Below are 17,296 nucleotides of genomic sequence, written 5' to 3'. Positions count from 1 at the left end.
GGTTAGTACTCACAATCCTGGTCCCTGTCCTTGACAAGCATAGCTAAGCTTTTCATAGAATAGAATCATAGAATCGCCTAGGTTGGAAGGAACCTTTCAGATCATCGAGTCCAACCGTCAATCCAACTCTGACAAAAACCATCACTAAGCCATATCTCTAAGCACTACGTCTACCCGTCTTTTAAATACCTCCAGGGATGGTGCCTCAACCACTTCCCTGGGCAGCCTGTTCCAATGCTTAATAACCCTTTCGGTGTAGAAATTTTTCTTAATATCCAATCTAAACCTCCCCTGGCGCAACTTGAAGCTGTTTCCTCTTGTCCTATCACCTGTCCAACCCTCACCTGGCTACACCCTCCTTTCAGATAGTTGCAGAGAGCGATAAGGTCTCCCCTCAGCCTCCTTTTCTCCAGGCTGAACAACCCCAGGTCCCTCAGCTGCTCCTCATAAGACTTATGCTCCAGACGCCTCAGCAGCTTTGTTACCCTTCTCTGAACCCCCTCCAGCACCTCAGCAAAAGGTGCTCCCATCAAAACAGGAGTAATATATTCTTTGAACATGCCAGCAGGTGGAAAAAGATGCCCTCTCATTTTGTCCAGTAGCATGGGTTACAGCACAGTAACCTGGAACAGAAAAGTCTGAAAGCCAATCTCTGTCAGAAGGGGTTCAAACCGTAATCTCTCCGCAGGTGGATCAACTCGCAACTTCTCATTGCAGCAGCAATCTTCACAACATGGAAGAAAAAATAAAAAGGAAAGCTTTGCTGGACAAAACAGAACCAGCAGTGTGCAACGCCTCTCTAGAGAGAGGGGCACCCAAATTAAGAGAGACGAGTCCTGGTTACCAGTTCCTAATGGCATTAAAATTTTAAATGGAAGCAAATACAAAATAGGCTTTGGAACACAGGCCAGAACACAAGTTCTCCCCTCCTTTTTCTCCAACAAAACAAGTGGCCTAGTATCTCTCTTTGGCCCAATTAGACTTTAGTCATCTTATACACAAGCAAAAGTGGATTTTTAGGGTTTGGAGTTTTGTTGGTTTGTTGTTTGTTTGTTGATTAAAGAGACATCAACAAAACCTCTTCCTCCTCCCCCTCTTTGTGTTTCTGAACAAAAGAGAGAGTCACCACAGGGTTTTGGTCTGAGTCCAATCCCGTAGGTGTGCCTGAGGTGTGGTTTGAACATGCCTTTGGACAAGTGAATGCCTAATTTACAGATTGCCTAATTTATGAATAGTAAACAGATTTAGATGCCAAGATGCTCAGTTGTGACAAGATTATGGATGATCTGAGCGAGAACAAAACTTCAAGGTGTTTGGAAGACTTTACTAGTGAAAACTTAGAGACCTGTAAAGTTTAGCCAACACATGGCTACAATTTTATTTGGGCTAGACACCCAAAATCCATCTAAATCACAGTTTTGATTCCTGTATATTATTTTATGGATCTGGCCATATACCAAAGTAACATACATCAAAAACCTTTTCAGGCATACCTGTAAATATCCTTTTTAATGGAACTCTAAAAGGACCTCTACAAAGGAGCAAGGCCACATATATTTAGTTTTTAAATCCACTTTAAATGGATCTGTCTTACTCCAGGAACTGTTTTCTTCTATTTTAACATAAGCATAGTATTCTAGTGCCGTTTATCTTGTGGTACCAGGCTGTCATTATAGGTAAAGTAATATTAGCTTCAACACTGAAGCTTTCTCACATACTAAGATTATTAAATTCAGTTATAAGGATGAAGCATTTAAGTAGGTACATTTATGCCTAATTTGGCTACATTTCTATCATGAAGATGAGAAATGCCCATACTATCTACTAAGCTTCATAAGATTCACTCTCTAAATAGAGGGTTTTATCAGTCTTGAATCTCATGGGTATATCTAATTTTTAAGGATCTATATTTAATAAAATATTAATACTACTAATGATGATTTTGTAATATACTCAGCAACGCTCCTCAGAACATTTAGTGATTTTAATGACAAAATGTAACAGTTGGAAAGAGTCCAAAGCGTGCAACACTAAACTACTGAAAGAATCTGAGAAGCCTTGTTGCTTCCACATAATATTAAACATATAACAACCGCAGAGCACTGAAACTTTTTACATATATGATTATATATTCTGAAAGCAGCTATAATTAAGAATTTATATTATACATAAAAAGTATGGCAAGAGAATATTAAGGCTATAAAATTAAACACTCAGGCATGAGGTATGCCAAAATTAAAGTGGCTTTTGCATTACAAAGGAATTTTGTGGCAGCAGTAGGGTTGAGAATTCAATCCTTCAGGGCAGCACACAGCTGCATTAACCATGAGTCTCCCTCCTCTTCCGTGATTTTGCATTTCACATCTTTCACTCCTGCAACAAACGAGCAGGGAAACAACCAACAAACAGTTTCAAATTATTACAGACCACCATCAACCCAGTTAACAAAATAACTAACTGCAATAGTAACCTTTTTCCCCCAGGTGGACCACCCACAACACTGAATGAGATACCTTCCCATTAGATACAGCCAAATTTGCTTGTGCCAGAGTTACAATGAGACACTGGAACTTTTCATTTCAGACTCTGCAACCTGACTGAAGGCGTGCTTCCTACACCTTTTTCTATTCTGAAAGACCACTAAATTCAAAATACTAATACCAATACCACTACTAATAACTCAGTACTAGTAGAAGGTGAGAGAGACCACTGAATGGTTTGGCTGCGTATCTGAGACCACAGACAGACATTTTTTTCCCCTCCAGAGACAAAGCCACCTTAAACGAGCTACTGCTTTCCCAGCAGCCTGGCGACTCTCTCCTGTTGTTCTGCCATCCCTTCAGTGGTGCCAGTAGAGCTTTCTACAGGGTGAACCATCTCAATTAACATAGAAAGGTTAAAAATATGCTGCAAAATGAATAAAGAGAAGGCAAGACCAGCAGGAACAACTACTGATGTCTTTGCTATGCAACTATCTACTAATACCTTCTATCCTCGGAAACATTTCTAGATCTGCTTTATCATCCAGCCTTGATAATTTCTAGGGTTCATTTGGAAATGAGTACTTTAAAAAGGCTGAAACACTAAAATGCACTTTTCTTTACTTCAAATATCTACCAAAGTCTTTTCCTCAAGAAAAACAAACTCATTACAATGTGATGAAAAGGAAAGCACCTTAGCTGTAATTCTGCTTCTTCCTAATTATATGGAGTGTTTTGTACTAAAAACTATATTAGAGTACTAATTTTCTATTCTGAGAGAACTATCCATATTATTAATCTACAAAACTAGGCTGAAGCAGTGAGGCTTTAGACAGCAAATTATAGATCTCTCCTGAAGGGGTGCATAGCTAAAAAAGGAGCTGTTTTGAAATTATGAAATTACCTAGAGAATAAAATTGCGTTTTTGATTCACAACTATTTTCAACAAAAATCTATTATTTTTAGTATATACAGAAAAAATCACAACTTTTCAATTTGATAAAAACATTTCATATAAAGAACACGTGGGGAGTATGGGGGTCAGTAACTCTACTACTAATTTGTATCTTCAACTTTTTGCACAAATTTAGAATAGGGTCAAAAAAAAAATAGCAAAAGCTCAAAGCTCTTGAAAGCCGCAGTTTCCTTGGCAAGACCAATCCATCCATAAAGATTCATGACTTCATTGAAATTCTATACTAACAAGATAATTAACCAACACTACAAATTAAATTTAAAGTAATTACCATGCAGTTTTTAAATTGCTGAGTACAAAAAGTGTAAAGTTAGCTACAACAGAGAGTCTATGGGGTCCTTAGAGCATTAATAAAGACATTCTCTGCTTTCCTCACATCCTTTTATTTTACCTGTATGTTACCTACAAAACTTTCCTATGTAAGAACATGAAGCGGAAGAAATAAAAACCAAACATGGCTGAATGACATCCTAAACTATTAAATATCAACCCGGGAGATTTTTTTTTTTTTCCTGTTTGGACTGTTTGTTAAGAAGAGGTAACTCTTGCCTTGCCAGCAAATTTCTCAGACCTTAAAAATGCTAGCGCCCACATTCAACCAAAAACTCTAACCCAAACGTGTAATGTTTGGTAATATGAAAGCAGCATCTCTAACACTTTTGAGAAAGTATCTTAAATGGATATGTATGAAAATCAACAGTTTATTAACAAAAATAATCGCAAAGTTACTAGTCCTGTCAAGTAGAATTCCTCTATTATAACAGTCAAATACTGGCCACCTGCAGGTATTCATAGACAAAATCAATTTTATTCCTGTAAGACTGAACAGGATGAAACAACTGCAACTACTCATATTGAACTTTGCCTGGACTACCAGAGTTGAGGTGTATTTTTCTCAAGTTCTTCTTCCACTAGAGTATTTGCTTAAACAATCCTCTTGCCTTCTGGCACACCTGTCACCCAGAGAAATGCGCTAGGTTAAATATAACCACATTAAAAGGGGAAAAAAAAAAAGTAGTTAATTTTAACCTGGATCATTTCCCCAACCCAGTTACAGGCCAGAGTTCCAGGAACCGTTGTGCTGAGGGGGGCAGCAACGAGGTGGAGGGCTGGGAGCAAGGCACAGACAGGCCTGTTTAAGTCAACAACGCCACCAAAAACGCCGCTTGTTAAACTATGTCATCAAAAAAAGATACTTACTTGAAGGATTTAGAGGATCAGGATCTATTATCAGCCATTCTGCCTCTACATGCCACTTCATATCCCAGTTACAGCTATACCTGACTTTTCTTGTGCCTCTTAGTAGGTCAACTTTTAACGTGTACATGAAAACAACGGTCTTATAAAAATCTCACTGCAAATATGTTTGATTCGTTTACAAGCATGCCTCATCATGAAAAAAAAATAATAAGATTTCGAACTTATATCCAGGCCTAAAGCACCAGGAATTTGAAAGCGAAGCCAACCACAAATCCAAATCTACCTTAAGAGAAACACAAAAATGAGGTACCAGGGATTTCCAGTCCCTCGCTGGTCGCTGGTCGCGTTTCACACAGGCTCAGAGTATCTGACACACCGATTTTTAAGGATACACCTCAGTCGGGAGGGGACCGGGGGTGGGCCACCGCGAAGCCCTCACGGTTGAGGGCACGAACACGTTGTAAACACCCCAATAAAGTTAGCAGAGGGGAAACAAATCAGCCCGTACTAAGCCCCGCGGCTCCAGCCCCGCGGCCGCCGGGCCCCCTCCAACCCCCGACCGCCCCAGGCCCCGCCACCCCGTCCCGCCGCGGGGAGGGCCCGGAGGCCCCGCCACAGCCGGCTACCCCTCGCCGTGCAACCACCCCCCCCCTTCCTCCTCCGGCTCACCGCGGTGCGGCTGGGCTCGGTTCGGCGGGGGATGCCGGGGAGCCCCACGGCCGCGCAGCCCGCGCAGCAGAAGGTTGGGGGGGATAAGGAGATGGTGGTGGTGGCGGGAGCGGCCCGGTCGGGCGCCGGGCCAGGCGGGCAGGGCTCCAAACGTGCCCGGGAGTTGTGACAGGAGCAAAGTGGGTCACCGGGCCTAGCGGCTGCCCCGCCAGCGCCCCCCGCCCCCGCCGTCGCCCGCGCCCTGACCAAGGGCAGCCGCTTCCCTCCCCGACCGCCGCCGCTGCCCCCGAGGCGGAGGGGGACCTTCCGCCACTGTCAAACTTTAACGTCTCCCCTCCGCCTTTCCCCCGCCGCCGCCTCAACCGGGCCCCGCCGGAGCCTCCCGCCCCGCCCCGCAGCTCCTCACCGGGCCCAGCACACCGCCCGACCTCTCCCGGCGATCAGCCTCTCCCCGCGCCGCAGCCCCGAGCCCGCCGGCACAGAGCTCTCTCCTCCAGCAGCCAGGCCCGGCAGTATCGTTCCCCCCCCCCCCAGTTCGGCCCCCCCCCGTTCCCCGCTCCTCCGTCGCCACAGCGCCTGCGCCGCCGAGCCCCACCGCCAGCAGCCTCGGCGCCTCGCGCCACCGCGCGTGCGCCCGGGCGCACTGCAAGCAGCCGCTGCTCCAGCCCCGGGGCCGCCGCCGCGCATGCGCGGGCCCGGCCGACAGCCCGTCTGCGCCTGCGCGCCCGGCGGGGGGGGGGGAGAGGGGAGGGGGGCCGCGCGTGCGCAGTGAGGCGCAGCGCCGCCCTGACCTGGGCTCACCTCGCCTCACCTCACCCCGCGCCGCGCCGCTGAGGGGAAATGGCGGCCGCGGCGGCGGCCCGGCCGCTCGCTGGGCTGACGGTAGCCGGGCTGGCAGGTGGGGGGACCTGGAGCGCCGACGGTGCCGCCACGCGTTACTTGGGGGTACGAGAGACCCGGCCTGGCGGTATCTTTTATCGGTGTGTGCAGGCTTAATGGAGGGGCAGGGAATGGGCTTGTCTTTCTCGGCCCTTCGTACAAGGTTCTTCATACCGGTTTTATAAAATAGTCTTACCTAGCGTTAAAAATAAGAAACGACCCTAGCCGAGTTTAAAATCTCTACGTTTGATGAAATCCTGTAACTTTTAAAATGCCGTGCTAATATGTCACGGTTTGTGCAGTCTGCGCTGTGCAGCGCTGACATTGGCTGCTGGGGTCTGGGGGATTTCTGGAGCAGCAAACTGTGGCAAGGCTCACAGCAAGTCAGTTTCCCGCTTGAAAAGCAGCAGTTTAAGTCCCTTCTTCTCGTTTGCCAGCCCTTACGGTTTGGTTTGGGTTTTTTTATGTGGCTGTAAGGTAAAAGAGTAACTGCGAACTTGATAAACTGAAGTGCCCTGTATGGGTTTTAGTGTAAGGGCTGAAGTATTTGGTTACGCAGAGCATACAGGAGGTGTAGATTTCTTCAGAAAATGTATCATTTTGGCACAGGAAGACACAGCTGTCACGGGGCTTTGCAGGGCTATCTCATAATAAAATTAGGCATTCTTGTGTTTGTGTTGGTAAAACTTATAAAAGCTGTAAGATGTGCCTGTGCTATTGACTGCAGGGAAAGTTGTGAAACAGCACAGCTAATAAATACAGAGAGCATCAGGTGTCAGGGTTAATCGGAGATGACTGACTGATACTGCACGGTCTTTATGTACAACTATAACGGATTCCAGCCGCCTGCAGGACTGGAATATGCTTAAATGTGCAGTGATTATGTTAGCATAAACCTGTTCCTGCAAACTAAAACATTGCTCAGTGCTAATAGTATGTAAATACTCCCCGCTTTCTTTCTCAATTACAAGGATGTTTATTTTTCAGTTGATCCCCTAAACAGCAATATATCTAAAAACATAATTACAAATGTGTATCTATAGGAGCTTAATTAGTGTTTGTGTCTGGAATGAAATAAGGAATTTGTCTTGGCTGCACAATCTCATGGATTTTTCTTTCTGGTTTGCTTTTCAGGTAGATCACTTTCCCATTTTGATTCACCTTGTGACCAAAGTCTTCTGCAAAGGTTTTCTAGGGGCAGGAACCTCTTTAGCAGTAATGCTGCTAAAAAGCTAACCATGAGCTCAGTTTTTCCACTGGAAGAATTTTAAAAAGCATTAGTAAGAACGCTTATTTTTGTTACTTGCTGATTCATAATACTCTATTTCTAGCTTTCAATTGAGGAAAATGTGATATAAACAAAATTAATCATTACAATAATACTCCTGTGATAAAATGTAATAAAGATAACAGGATATAGCAGGAATGGAAAATCCAGGAGAAAATGCGGGGATATTTTGCAACAAAAATGCATAATTGCCATAACTAGAATATAGCCAAGAAATCAGGAGACTAAAAATAGCATCAAGCTGTATGTATGAAATTTGCTGCGAGATCTTTAGTAACCACTAGTAATTCTTCAGTAAAAGAAAGCAGAGATACTGTACTGTCTGACTCCACACCTTGCGTGGATGGGAGCATAACCCCTACCTACTGCAGTGTCGCAGTAGCAAATTACTCTCTGGTATTTGACACGATCAAAACAGGCAATGTAGCTGTGGAAATCACACATATTTGCATTTTTCCACCAAGGTTGTGGCCTAACCAAGGTAATTTTTTAACTAAGGTAATTTTTTTAATGCTGCTTCTCTTTTGAAAGTATTTTAAAGGATCCTGCAGGAACAGGACAGAAAGCTTAGAAATGGTGTGGGTTTGTGAAACTATTCTCCACTTAGAAATACTGTTTTTCTGGCTCTTACTGTCAACGTGAGTTTGCTCTGGTGTGTAATGATAGTTTTGTTTCACTCACAAAGGTTACATGAGAGCCAACATAATTTTCAGACATTGCCAAATTACAAGCAGGAAATCTTTTGAGAATTACTGAACGATGGGACTAAACTGGGTCAGAAATGCAGAAATTTCCAGTTTACTTCCATTAACTATAGCCATGTTTCCTGCGGAACTGTCATTGCCATCTTGTGCATGATATGCTTCAGAGCCATAGAACAATCCTCTGCTCAGAATGTTCCTTTTTGATCCTCACTGGCATATTCAGAACAGGATCTCCTTGAGGAAGCTTCTTTTGAAACTAAATTTCGCATCACTCCAGAATACTAAAATCAGGGGATTTAACAAAGGTGCAGACTTTAAAGCCTGTTACAATCTACATAATCCTTGTAAAGCAAGGTTTACTAATGTTCATTCCTAGACCCTTTTCCTACAAATGGTGTAACCGGCTAAGAACCAGAAACATCTCCTTTTAACCTGCAGATTCCCTTGGATTTTGCTTTGTCGCATGTGATGGCTGTAATCGTGATTGCAGGGTCACTTCACTTGGATGAAGTCAGGGTCACCAAAGGGGAGATTCATCCCTTTCCTGTCATGTCTAGTGACACACTCCTATTGCCTCCAATGTGACAACGCGAGCACTTGCAGAGTTGCACATTGTGCCAATGTACCTCACGGCAGCCACAGTAGCAGGAGGGAGCTTCACCGCTAAGAGGAAGCGGGTGGTAGTACTCCTTTTACAGCAGCCGACACTGATGTTCACCTGACATGGCTGTGGAATCATATCTGAAGTCACTGATGACCTATTTACATTTAAAACTACTAGTTCGCTTTAGTTTGAACCGGCAGATAAGCCATTATCTCTGAAATGCATCTACTCGTTATATCTTTGAATCTGCAAAATAAAAGTTTCTAGGAGAGGTATCTGCTGTTTGGTATCTACTAATACCGCAGCTGTATCCTAGTGGGTGGAAAAAAACAGTGATGTTAATTTTCTTGCTCTTCTGAGGTATCAATGTGTGAACTGTTAAGTGGACTGTTTCTGTTTCATTTTTCTTTCTGCATCCTGATGCTATAAACCATGTCAGCTGTATATAACTAAATCTTCATTAGCACATTGAGATTGGGGGTTTTTTTAGGATGAGTCACTGGGAAAATAACGTTCGTACTGTACAATTTCATTCACTACTCATAATAAAAATGCTGAGTCGGGAGTGTGGTCTCTTCATTTGTGTAATTTTGCTTACCTACAGTTGTACCGTAAACTGTTTTGTTAAGGATGTACTTATTTTTCTTAGGAAGGAACAACTGATCCAACTGTCAGTATTCTAAACGAGTGGGAAGATTATCCTTGACACTGGAGAAAATTCCTGAACACCTGTCAAACAAACGGAACTGTTAGTCAATGGATTCAGGGCCGAATCCTGATTTTGTATCGCTGTACACATAATTGTCTTCGGGTCACCTTTTCAGGGGGGGCACTGACAAGGCACGTAGCAGAGCAGAGTTCCACTATGGTCATATCGCTGAGAGTTAAAGGAGTATCTGGCACGCATGCTGGATAAAAGGAGGAAGAAAGTACGGATTAGAGCCCACCAGCTAGTACCCTCCCCTTCCATCGAAGCAGAGTTTGTATGAAAGGGAGAATGCAGGCGCTCGGTGTCAGTGACAGGCATCTATACGTATCCAAAGGTAAGTATTGCTTTCATTTACTACGTCAGTTTTCTTCCACAGATCAAAACCAGAAAAACTTCTTTTTTTAATCGTTTCAGGCTTAGCAAAGGAGTAAAAAACTACATTTGAGCTAATTTATATCAGAACAGATGATCTGCATTAGAATTTTTTCAAGTAATACGTGGTTTCATCGCATCACTTTTTTGTATCAGTGTCTTCACAAGCAGAAATATTTTGCGCTGACAGTGTCATCATATTCATAATGTCCTTTTGAGGGTTTTCTTCTAAGTCAGTTTCTATTGCTCCAACTTCTGCTAGTTTCCATTCAAGCTCTGTAAAAACAAATTACAATTTGTTCTAATAATTGCAATAAATTCTCACTTCAGAGGAGAAGGACTTTTACTAAAGATCAAGCTCTATCTCAACAACAAGAAAAAATAGAACCATCCTTGCAGCAACCCAACTTTATCCCAGTGAAATAGCTAACCATGAAATTGCAAAATATCCATGCTTATCCAATAGTTTTACCACAGAATTAGATAAATTAATTCTTTGCTTTTTGCAGACTTTTTTTCCTACAAAAATAATCCAAACCCTTTTCTGCCTTTAAGCAGCGATCTTTAGATCTAACAGTTACAGACAACATAAAATTTTGTATAATGTGAATTATTTAAAAATATTTCTCATACCTTCCACTTTAAGATATATTCCCCCACATTCAGCTACTCCAATGAACCTGCCTTTTATTTCACCAGTTTTATATACAAGTATTGTGGGTAAGTATCTGTCATGGTAACTCTGAATGCAGCTGTTTACAACGGCTTTGAGAAACTTGACTTCTGGAAACTTCCTGGCTAGCAGGCTGAGATGGTCATTAACCAGTAAACACAGTGGGATGCTAGAAAAGAATAAGGAAGTATGACAATAGCGGTGTGAATGATTTGTAAAATAACTGAAGTTATTAAAAATAAAGCCTTTGAAGAATAAATGTATGTTTTCTTATAGTCTGCTTCTACTGTAGTTTGTTATAAGAATTGCACCACAAATTTTACTTAACTGCTTCTAAGATCATTGTGATTTAAAGAGCTGTCCAAGTTAAAATACATAATAGGCACAGTTTATACAACATGTCAGGAAAGCCAGACGCTTCAAGCATCGTGCCTCAATTTTGTTCTCCGTGAAGATTTTAAAGCTCATTTTGTCCACTTATTCTAGACTTTAAATGAGATTTTTTTAATCTGTAATATACGTTTTACTTTAATTTATTTGAATTGGCTTTCAGTTTGACATTTAATTACTCGTTCAATTCTTGTAGTAAAATCTAAGTAACGTCAGGGAAACCTTTGTAAAGGTTTGATGGTTTTTTGTTGTTCTGCTCTAGCCCGTTAACCTTTCAGAAGTGAGCATCTTTGTTGGAACTGCCAGAAGTTCCAGAAGCCGATTTAGCCTATGGACCCTCGACGAGTTCCAGCAGTACCCTCTCGTGGCCAAAGACCGGTGAGGCGGTTTTGTTACTAGCCAGGAGAGACTCCGGAGATCTCGTATTCCTTCCTAAGGAATTAGGAGTTTCCTCACAGACTCGTATTTATGCAATGGTAAAGTGCAGAATTGCTTCACCAGTAAACAAAAAACAATGAAAATCCAGAAAAAGCTGCTGTTTTCTTTCTTCAAATCTGTAAATTTAAAGTATTGCAATTTGAACAATTTCATGTGATCGACCTATTCCTATTGCTCCTGGAAATAATACTCAATTCATGAAAACTGAGAAGAATCAAAGAAGCTTCCTCCCAACAGGCTTGAAAGAGAAACAGAAGAGAAAACTCGTCTGAATGTAAAAAATGCATTAAATGTTCTAATTCTTGGTGCTTTTGAAAAACATCTAATAGAGTTGCTAACATATGCTGAACTAATCATGGGAGTCCTTTGACATTTCTGCTGGATCCTGTCACGACTTCTGCTAACATTAGAGAATTTATTGGAAAACCAATAAACCAACAAATTCCCTAGCATTTGTCAGTTTTCACAGCTGAGACTTTTCCTATTGGACTTTTGATCTGTTCAAGTTAAAGGGGAAATAAAGGTAGAATAATCCTGGAAGAGCACTGCTGCAAACGAACTCCTTTAACACAGACAGCGGACACCACTTTCTCAGTGAAACTCAGAAATCTCAGTGAGGTTCAGTAGGTGGTGGTAAGCATAGAGAGCAAAAGAAATCTTTCATATAATTGAACAAAAGTGAAGTGATTCACTCCCACAAAGTGAATTAACAAACCAAGGAGGTCCCATGCTCTATGATTCCATCGCTTCCAAACAATAACTATTTCATTAGTCTATTGCATTTCATTTTTCTTGGTATTGCTTTTTAATTACCAGTTCAGTTCTCTTTATTGAAGTATTTAACATCTTAAGCAAGAATGTAGTTACCTTGCCCGATAAAGATGAATTATAACTCAAACATCCTCTGGAGCATTTGTAACTTCCTTTACATACTGCTCTCCACCAATTTCTCTTAGCTCCCCATACTTTTGCCTCCTCTGAAGACATTTCCATTCTTGCAACCGTTGCTGCCCAATTAAAAAGTAATAATAAAATATGCACTTTAAAATAATATCTATTGCATTTCTCTAATTACCTTTAAAAATGCTTTGAGTAACCCTTTAGCTCAAGGTCTTCTAATGTAATTTCAGAGCTAGAATGGCTTCCATGCTACTTTTTATTCAATAAGATAACATTAAAATACGGGAAATGGGTAACAAACATGTTGCACAAGGGTTTATCATTTGAGACAAACCAAGAAAAAATTAAAGCAGGTACTAATTGTTTTTATGATTCTGAAAATGAGATTAGTTTGAGGAAGAACTACCAGTACTTATACGAGTATTTACGAGACAATTTTAAAATAATTCATGAAAATGGGAATGTAAAAACAGTAGATGGCAGTCTTCATCTATAAAAATCCTTGCAAATTGGAAAAGGAAGATGCCTCACTGAGATTTGTTGAACTAAAAGCAGAGATTAATTTTACTAACTGAAAGCCACTATAGAAGTGGCTTTTTCAAAAAAGATTATATAATATATCTGCAATTTTATTATACTCTAGCAAAAATGCATGATAACTTAGGTTCACAACTTCCACATAATTATGTGAATTATTATGTTATGAGAATACAGTACTAGTTACACAGTGTTAGCACTAGAATAATTTTAACAATGCAAAAGCAGTAAGTACAGAATGTGGACAGAGGAAATTTTTGATCATATTAGCATTTTTATTCTGTGTAAAAGCTCTGCGTGCAGAGCTCTGCAGAAGTCAGCAGAGTACTTTGTAAAATGCCTACAAAAATATACATGTGGATGTCCAGTATAGCTATAATTACTAAGTCTCCATAAAAGTTGCCAAAGTTTTCTGAACCTGAATGCATAAAACATGCTGGCTCTGCATGATATTGTGAGTAAAATGATTGGTGTACTCCTATTAAATAGCTGAATAAGGTCCTGGGTTGTGCCACAGTTATGCCTAAGAACAGTACATGGTATGTCACAGAATTGCAGCATGGCTGAAGTTGGGAGGTAGCTCTGGAGATCATCAGGTCCAACCCCTCTGCTCAAGGAGGGTCAGCCTTGAGCAGGTTGTCCAGACGGCTTCTGAACATCTCCGAGTACGGAGAGTCCACCCACAACCTCCCTGGGCAGCCCGTGCCAGTGTCAGTAATCCTCACAGTAAAAACAAGTTTTCCTGATGTTCAGAGGGAACCTCCTGTGTTTCAGTCTGTGCCCACTGACTCTTGTCCTGCCACTGGGCACCACTGGAAACCCTCTGGCTCTGTCTGCTTTATATCCTCCCTTCAGATATTTAAAGACATTGATTAGATCTTTTCTGAGCCTTCATTCAATATGGACTTCAAATGAAGTAAGAAATAAAAAAGCCATTAAAATTAGTCTTGGACAAGAAGCAAAATAAACACAATAGTTGTGTATTAGGGGTCCACAGTTGACTTGATAACCATCTTTCAAAACCACACAAGTTTATCAACTATCACCATTCCAGCATCGCAACTGCAGCGTAGGATACAGTGAAACTGTAGTTTATAATACATTTTACATTGCATTTTTATTTCAATAATATATTTAGAAAGCATGCTGTACCAGAAATGAGTGCTATCCAAAAGGCAGAAATGTATTTTGTTCCTAATACTCAGATTAATTATTTAATTATCAATTAAAAATACTAAACAGTTTGATTTCAGCACTGAAATACAGTTTTCTTCTTTAATGGCACTGCATCCTGATATAGCTGGCACACAGTCCATATGCACAAACTCAGTATCTTTCACAAAGGTGGGGCCATGTATGTTGGGACCTTGTTTTTCCTAATGTTCCTGTGCAACACGCTAGAAAAGGGATACCCACGACCTACTGTCTGTCCGTTTCCTCCTGCCTTGAAATCCATGGAAATTGCTAAGAGAGAAAACGGAATACAGAACTTCTCCTTTCTTTGAATATTTATCACCATTTCTCTGACTTCTAAGGACTGGAATAAAGTATCTTTGGAGTGGCAGAGTGAGGGATACCGTTTAATCAGGCAAACAGAGAATGAGCTACTTGTGTAGCTCAGGTAAACGCTGAGTACAGAACACTTCAAACATAAAATGCACCTCTACATACAGTAGCATGGTATTTCTTCAGCTGAACTGGGATTGTATAACAGTGGTTTCCACTGTGGCCCTTTCTATTCTTTTTCTTTTAAATATCCGGCTTTGGGACTAAATTAAGTATTTTAAAAGGGGAATAATTTTGTTCTAACAAAATGTCGAAGTAAAATATGGTGTAAACTGCTTCTCTTTGCCACTGGTAATCAGGGAGAAGTAGGACGGTACAGTGAGTGCTGTCTGTCTGCTGGCAAGGGAGTAGAAGATGAAAAAGGGCAGTTGTGTCCGTCAGCAGACATTGCTGTTCAAAAGATTCTGAGTTTATTTTTCAGGGGCATGTACAAGTACAACAGTAACACGTACACTGTTTATCTGGGTAGAAATATTTCACTTTACCTGTACATTTCAATAGCTTTCCTATCAGCCTCATCAAAGTCATCTTCAGCTTTCTTCAGTTCTTCAAGATTCATTCTTTCATATGGTTTCACTAGAAACAACAAACAAAAAATTAGTTACCCTTTGTTCTCCAAAGTGTCTGCAAACATTTTTAATGTATGAGAAGTATTACACAGGCATGGAACTAATGAAAGAAAAAGAAGTACTATTTCAGAAATTAGTCAACTTTGGCATAACTCTGGGTAAGAGAGAGGAAAAAAAGAAATGTATTTAACTATAACTATAGCAGAAAATACAGAAATATAGGAGCGGATTACTACCAGTTTCTCAGAATGTGAATCTTCCTTTATGAAGTTATGAAAATTAGTTATCCATACATGTTACATGCCATAATGTTTGTCACTAACTGTGTTGTATGTTTAATTCAGAATCCTTTTTAAAATAACCAAGCGAAAGTAATTAAAATAAAAATATAATTATCGTACATTTACATTACAAAAAGCATTATTGAAAATACCTCCACTTTAAAAATGTTGTTATACAAATGGCATGTATTTTTAATTTTACTTGCCTTCTGCTTCTTTCTGCAAGTGTAAAACCATTTCTTCAGTTTCATCTTTCAGTTTTTCTTTTGGAGGAAGTATTCTAAAATCTCTCTGTGTGTCATTCCATTCAGTAAATTCGTTTGGATCCTGGTTTGATATTATGAAACAAAACTAAATCAACAAATCAGTCTTGTGTGCCTTTTTTTTAAACCAAAACCAGGCCTTTTTCACTTTGGCATATATTAAGGATGTAACAAAAGGAAACCATTACTTAAAGGCTGCAGTATCTTCATGGACCATTCTCTATCATGAACATTTGTCATTTTTCACTTCTGAACAGAAAACGGCAAGGAAAAAAGGTAGAAAGAAAACTCAAAATTTAAGCATAGATAAAACAATTAGTCTCCAAATTATCAGCTAAACAATTGTCTAAAAGATATATGGAAACCTATTTCAGAAACCCCAAACTATACACAGCTTACTTAAACACACTTAAAGAAATAGAGCTTTATACAAGCAAGATTTTTGTATCTTATTTATGTTTTTTTATGTTATTAATAAGGTGTGAATAAACATGTAATAAGGTTGAATAAACATGTAAAAGCATGCCTAGAATCAGAAGAAAAAGACCTTTTTATTTTAAGTTAATGATTAATATTAATGTGTCAACGTAAGTTACTTCATAGACCATGTTAATAACACAGGTCTTCTGTAGGTGTTAAGTCTACCTTTGTGGTAATTTTAATTAAATGGTTAAGATAAAGGAACTGTACACTATTTATAAGGCTACATTTCTACGGAAATTATCACATTAAAAGAATCTGTTTATTGTAACTGGACTACTGTTGGAATGGTAGAATGGCAACACATTAGGAGGCCTCGAATATGGATAAGAAGTAGTAAAGCAGATTTTAAAACAGGTTAATCAAAAAGTGTGGGGTTTATGGCCCTGAAATAATGTCTTGTTTGAAAATGTCCATAAAGAAATCTCTATAAATATGTATATATCAGAAACATTTAGCGATATTTATGATTCATTAATAAAGTAGCATCAAATGAACAAAAAGTACATGACAAAAATGTTACCTGAGGAAACATCCAGGATTTCCACTGGATTACTACCATGCCATGAGTACATACATTAGCCATGAAACCATACTTGAGAAACGCACACAGAGAGTAAACAGAATAGTGCTGTTGCTCACAAGGAAGGTAAGTACAGCGGGTTCAGGAGAAGACTCTTACCTCCCCCAGTTTCTTCTGGCATGAGTGAGGAAGCAAGACTTTGGAGGGTTTGGAGTGGAAAGGAAGTGGGAGTAGTTCGTGAGAGTTCCTCGAACACTCATGGAGCATGGGCTGAGCAGACTGCAGGCAAGGGTACTGCTGCCGATATTCACTACTACTGGAGCATTCTGGCTTTGCAAACATCTAGTGCCTTATTGCTAAGATAAAGAAGAGATTTCATACCTGAATACTTTAATTGATTCCTTCTGCAAAGCTCCTGTATCCAGATTTTGGACTCCATTGTAGTTAGTTATAATATTTGGAAAATTATTTCCTGTAACAGTCTGCCTCTAAGAACATGGTAGTTGCATCACCATGTCTTTCAAATATACTAGCAAACTTACTTTAACTTTATCCGCATATGAAAACGTAGATACAGAATTAAGAATAAGTGATGTTTTCTCCTTCTTTGATTGAAAAGTAATTGGTATAATCCATTGGAAAAAATAAAAGAGAAGCTCCATATACAATCTGATGAATTAGATGGTCTCTAATAGGTCTGGAATAGGGAAAACCCAAATGAAGATTTTGCTGCAGTGTAATTCCCCAGGGTTTACTTCCATAAAGAAGTCCTGCAGTCAGTGTTACTGCAAGTTT

The 17,296-nt window shown here is 40.2% G+C and overlaps 2 protein-coding genes across 11 annotated transcripts in view; both read right to left on the bottom strand.

Moving 5' to 3' along the window:
• Positions 1-5,865, bottom strand: part of CLOCK (clock circadian regulator) — a 65,990-nt gene extending 60,125 nt beyond the window's left edge. For 5 of the 10 annotated variants that reach the window (XM_054201995.1, XM_054201997.1, XM_054202002.1 and 2 more), the window contains exon 1: positions 5,732-5,849. The gene's annotated coding sequence lies outside the window, so the exon portion shown is untranslated. The other 5 variants (XM_054201993.1, XM_054201996.1, XM_054202000.1 and 2 more) reach the window with 5 other exon arrangements.
• A 3,989-nt stretch (positions 5,866-9,854) lies between these two features.
• PDCL2 (phosducin like 2) lies at positions 9,855-16,843 on the bottom strand. Its single transcript, XM_054203024.1, is given in 8 exon segments — positions 9,855-10,026; positions 10,028-10,157; positions 10,515-10,723; positions 12,250-12,389; positions 13,507-13,510; positions 14,871-14,961; positions 15,442-15,562; positions 16,661-16,843. Coding segments are annotated over 8 exon segments (909 nt in total). The 3' UTR covers positions 9,855-9,995.
• Between the last annotated feature and the right edge of the window lie 453 nt (positions 16,844-17,296).

This window comes from Rissa tridactyla, chromosome 5, assembly GCF_028500815.1.
Source record: "Rissa tridactyla isolate bRisTri1 chromosome 5, bRisTri1.patW.cur.20221130, whole genome shotgun sequence".
Lineage (NCBI taxonomy): Eukaryota > Metazoa > Chordata > Aves > Charadriiformes > Laridae > Rissa > Rissa tridactyla.
The sequence above is the reverse complement of the archived record's forward strand: the minus strand, read 5'-3'. Positions and strand labels throughout refer to the sequence as shown.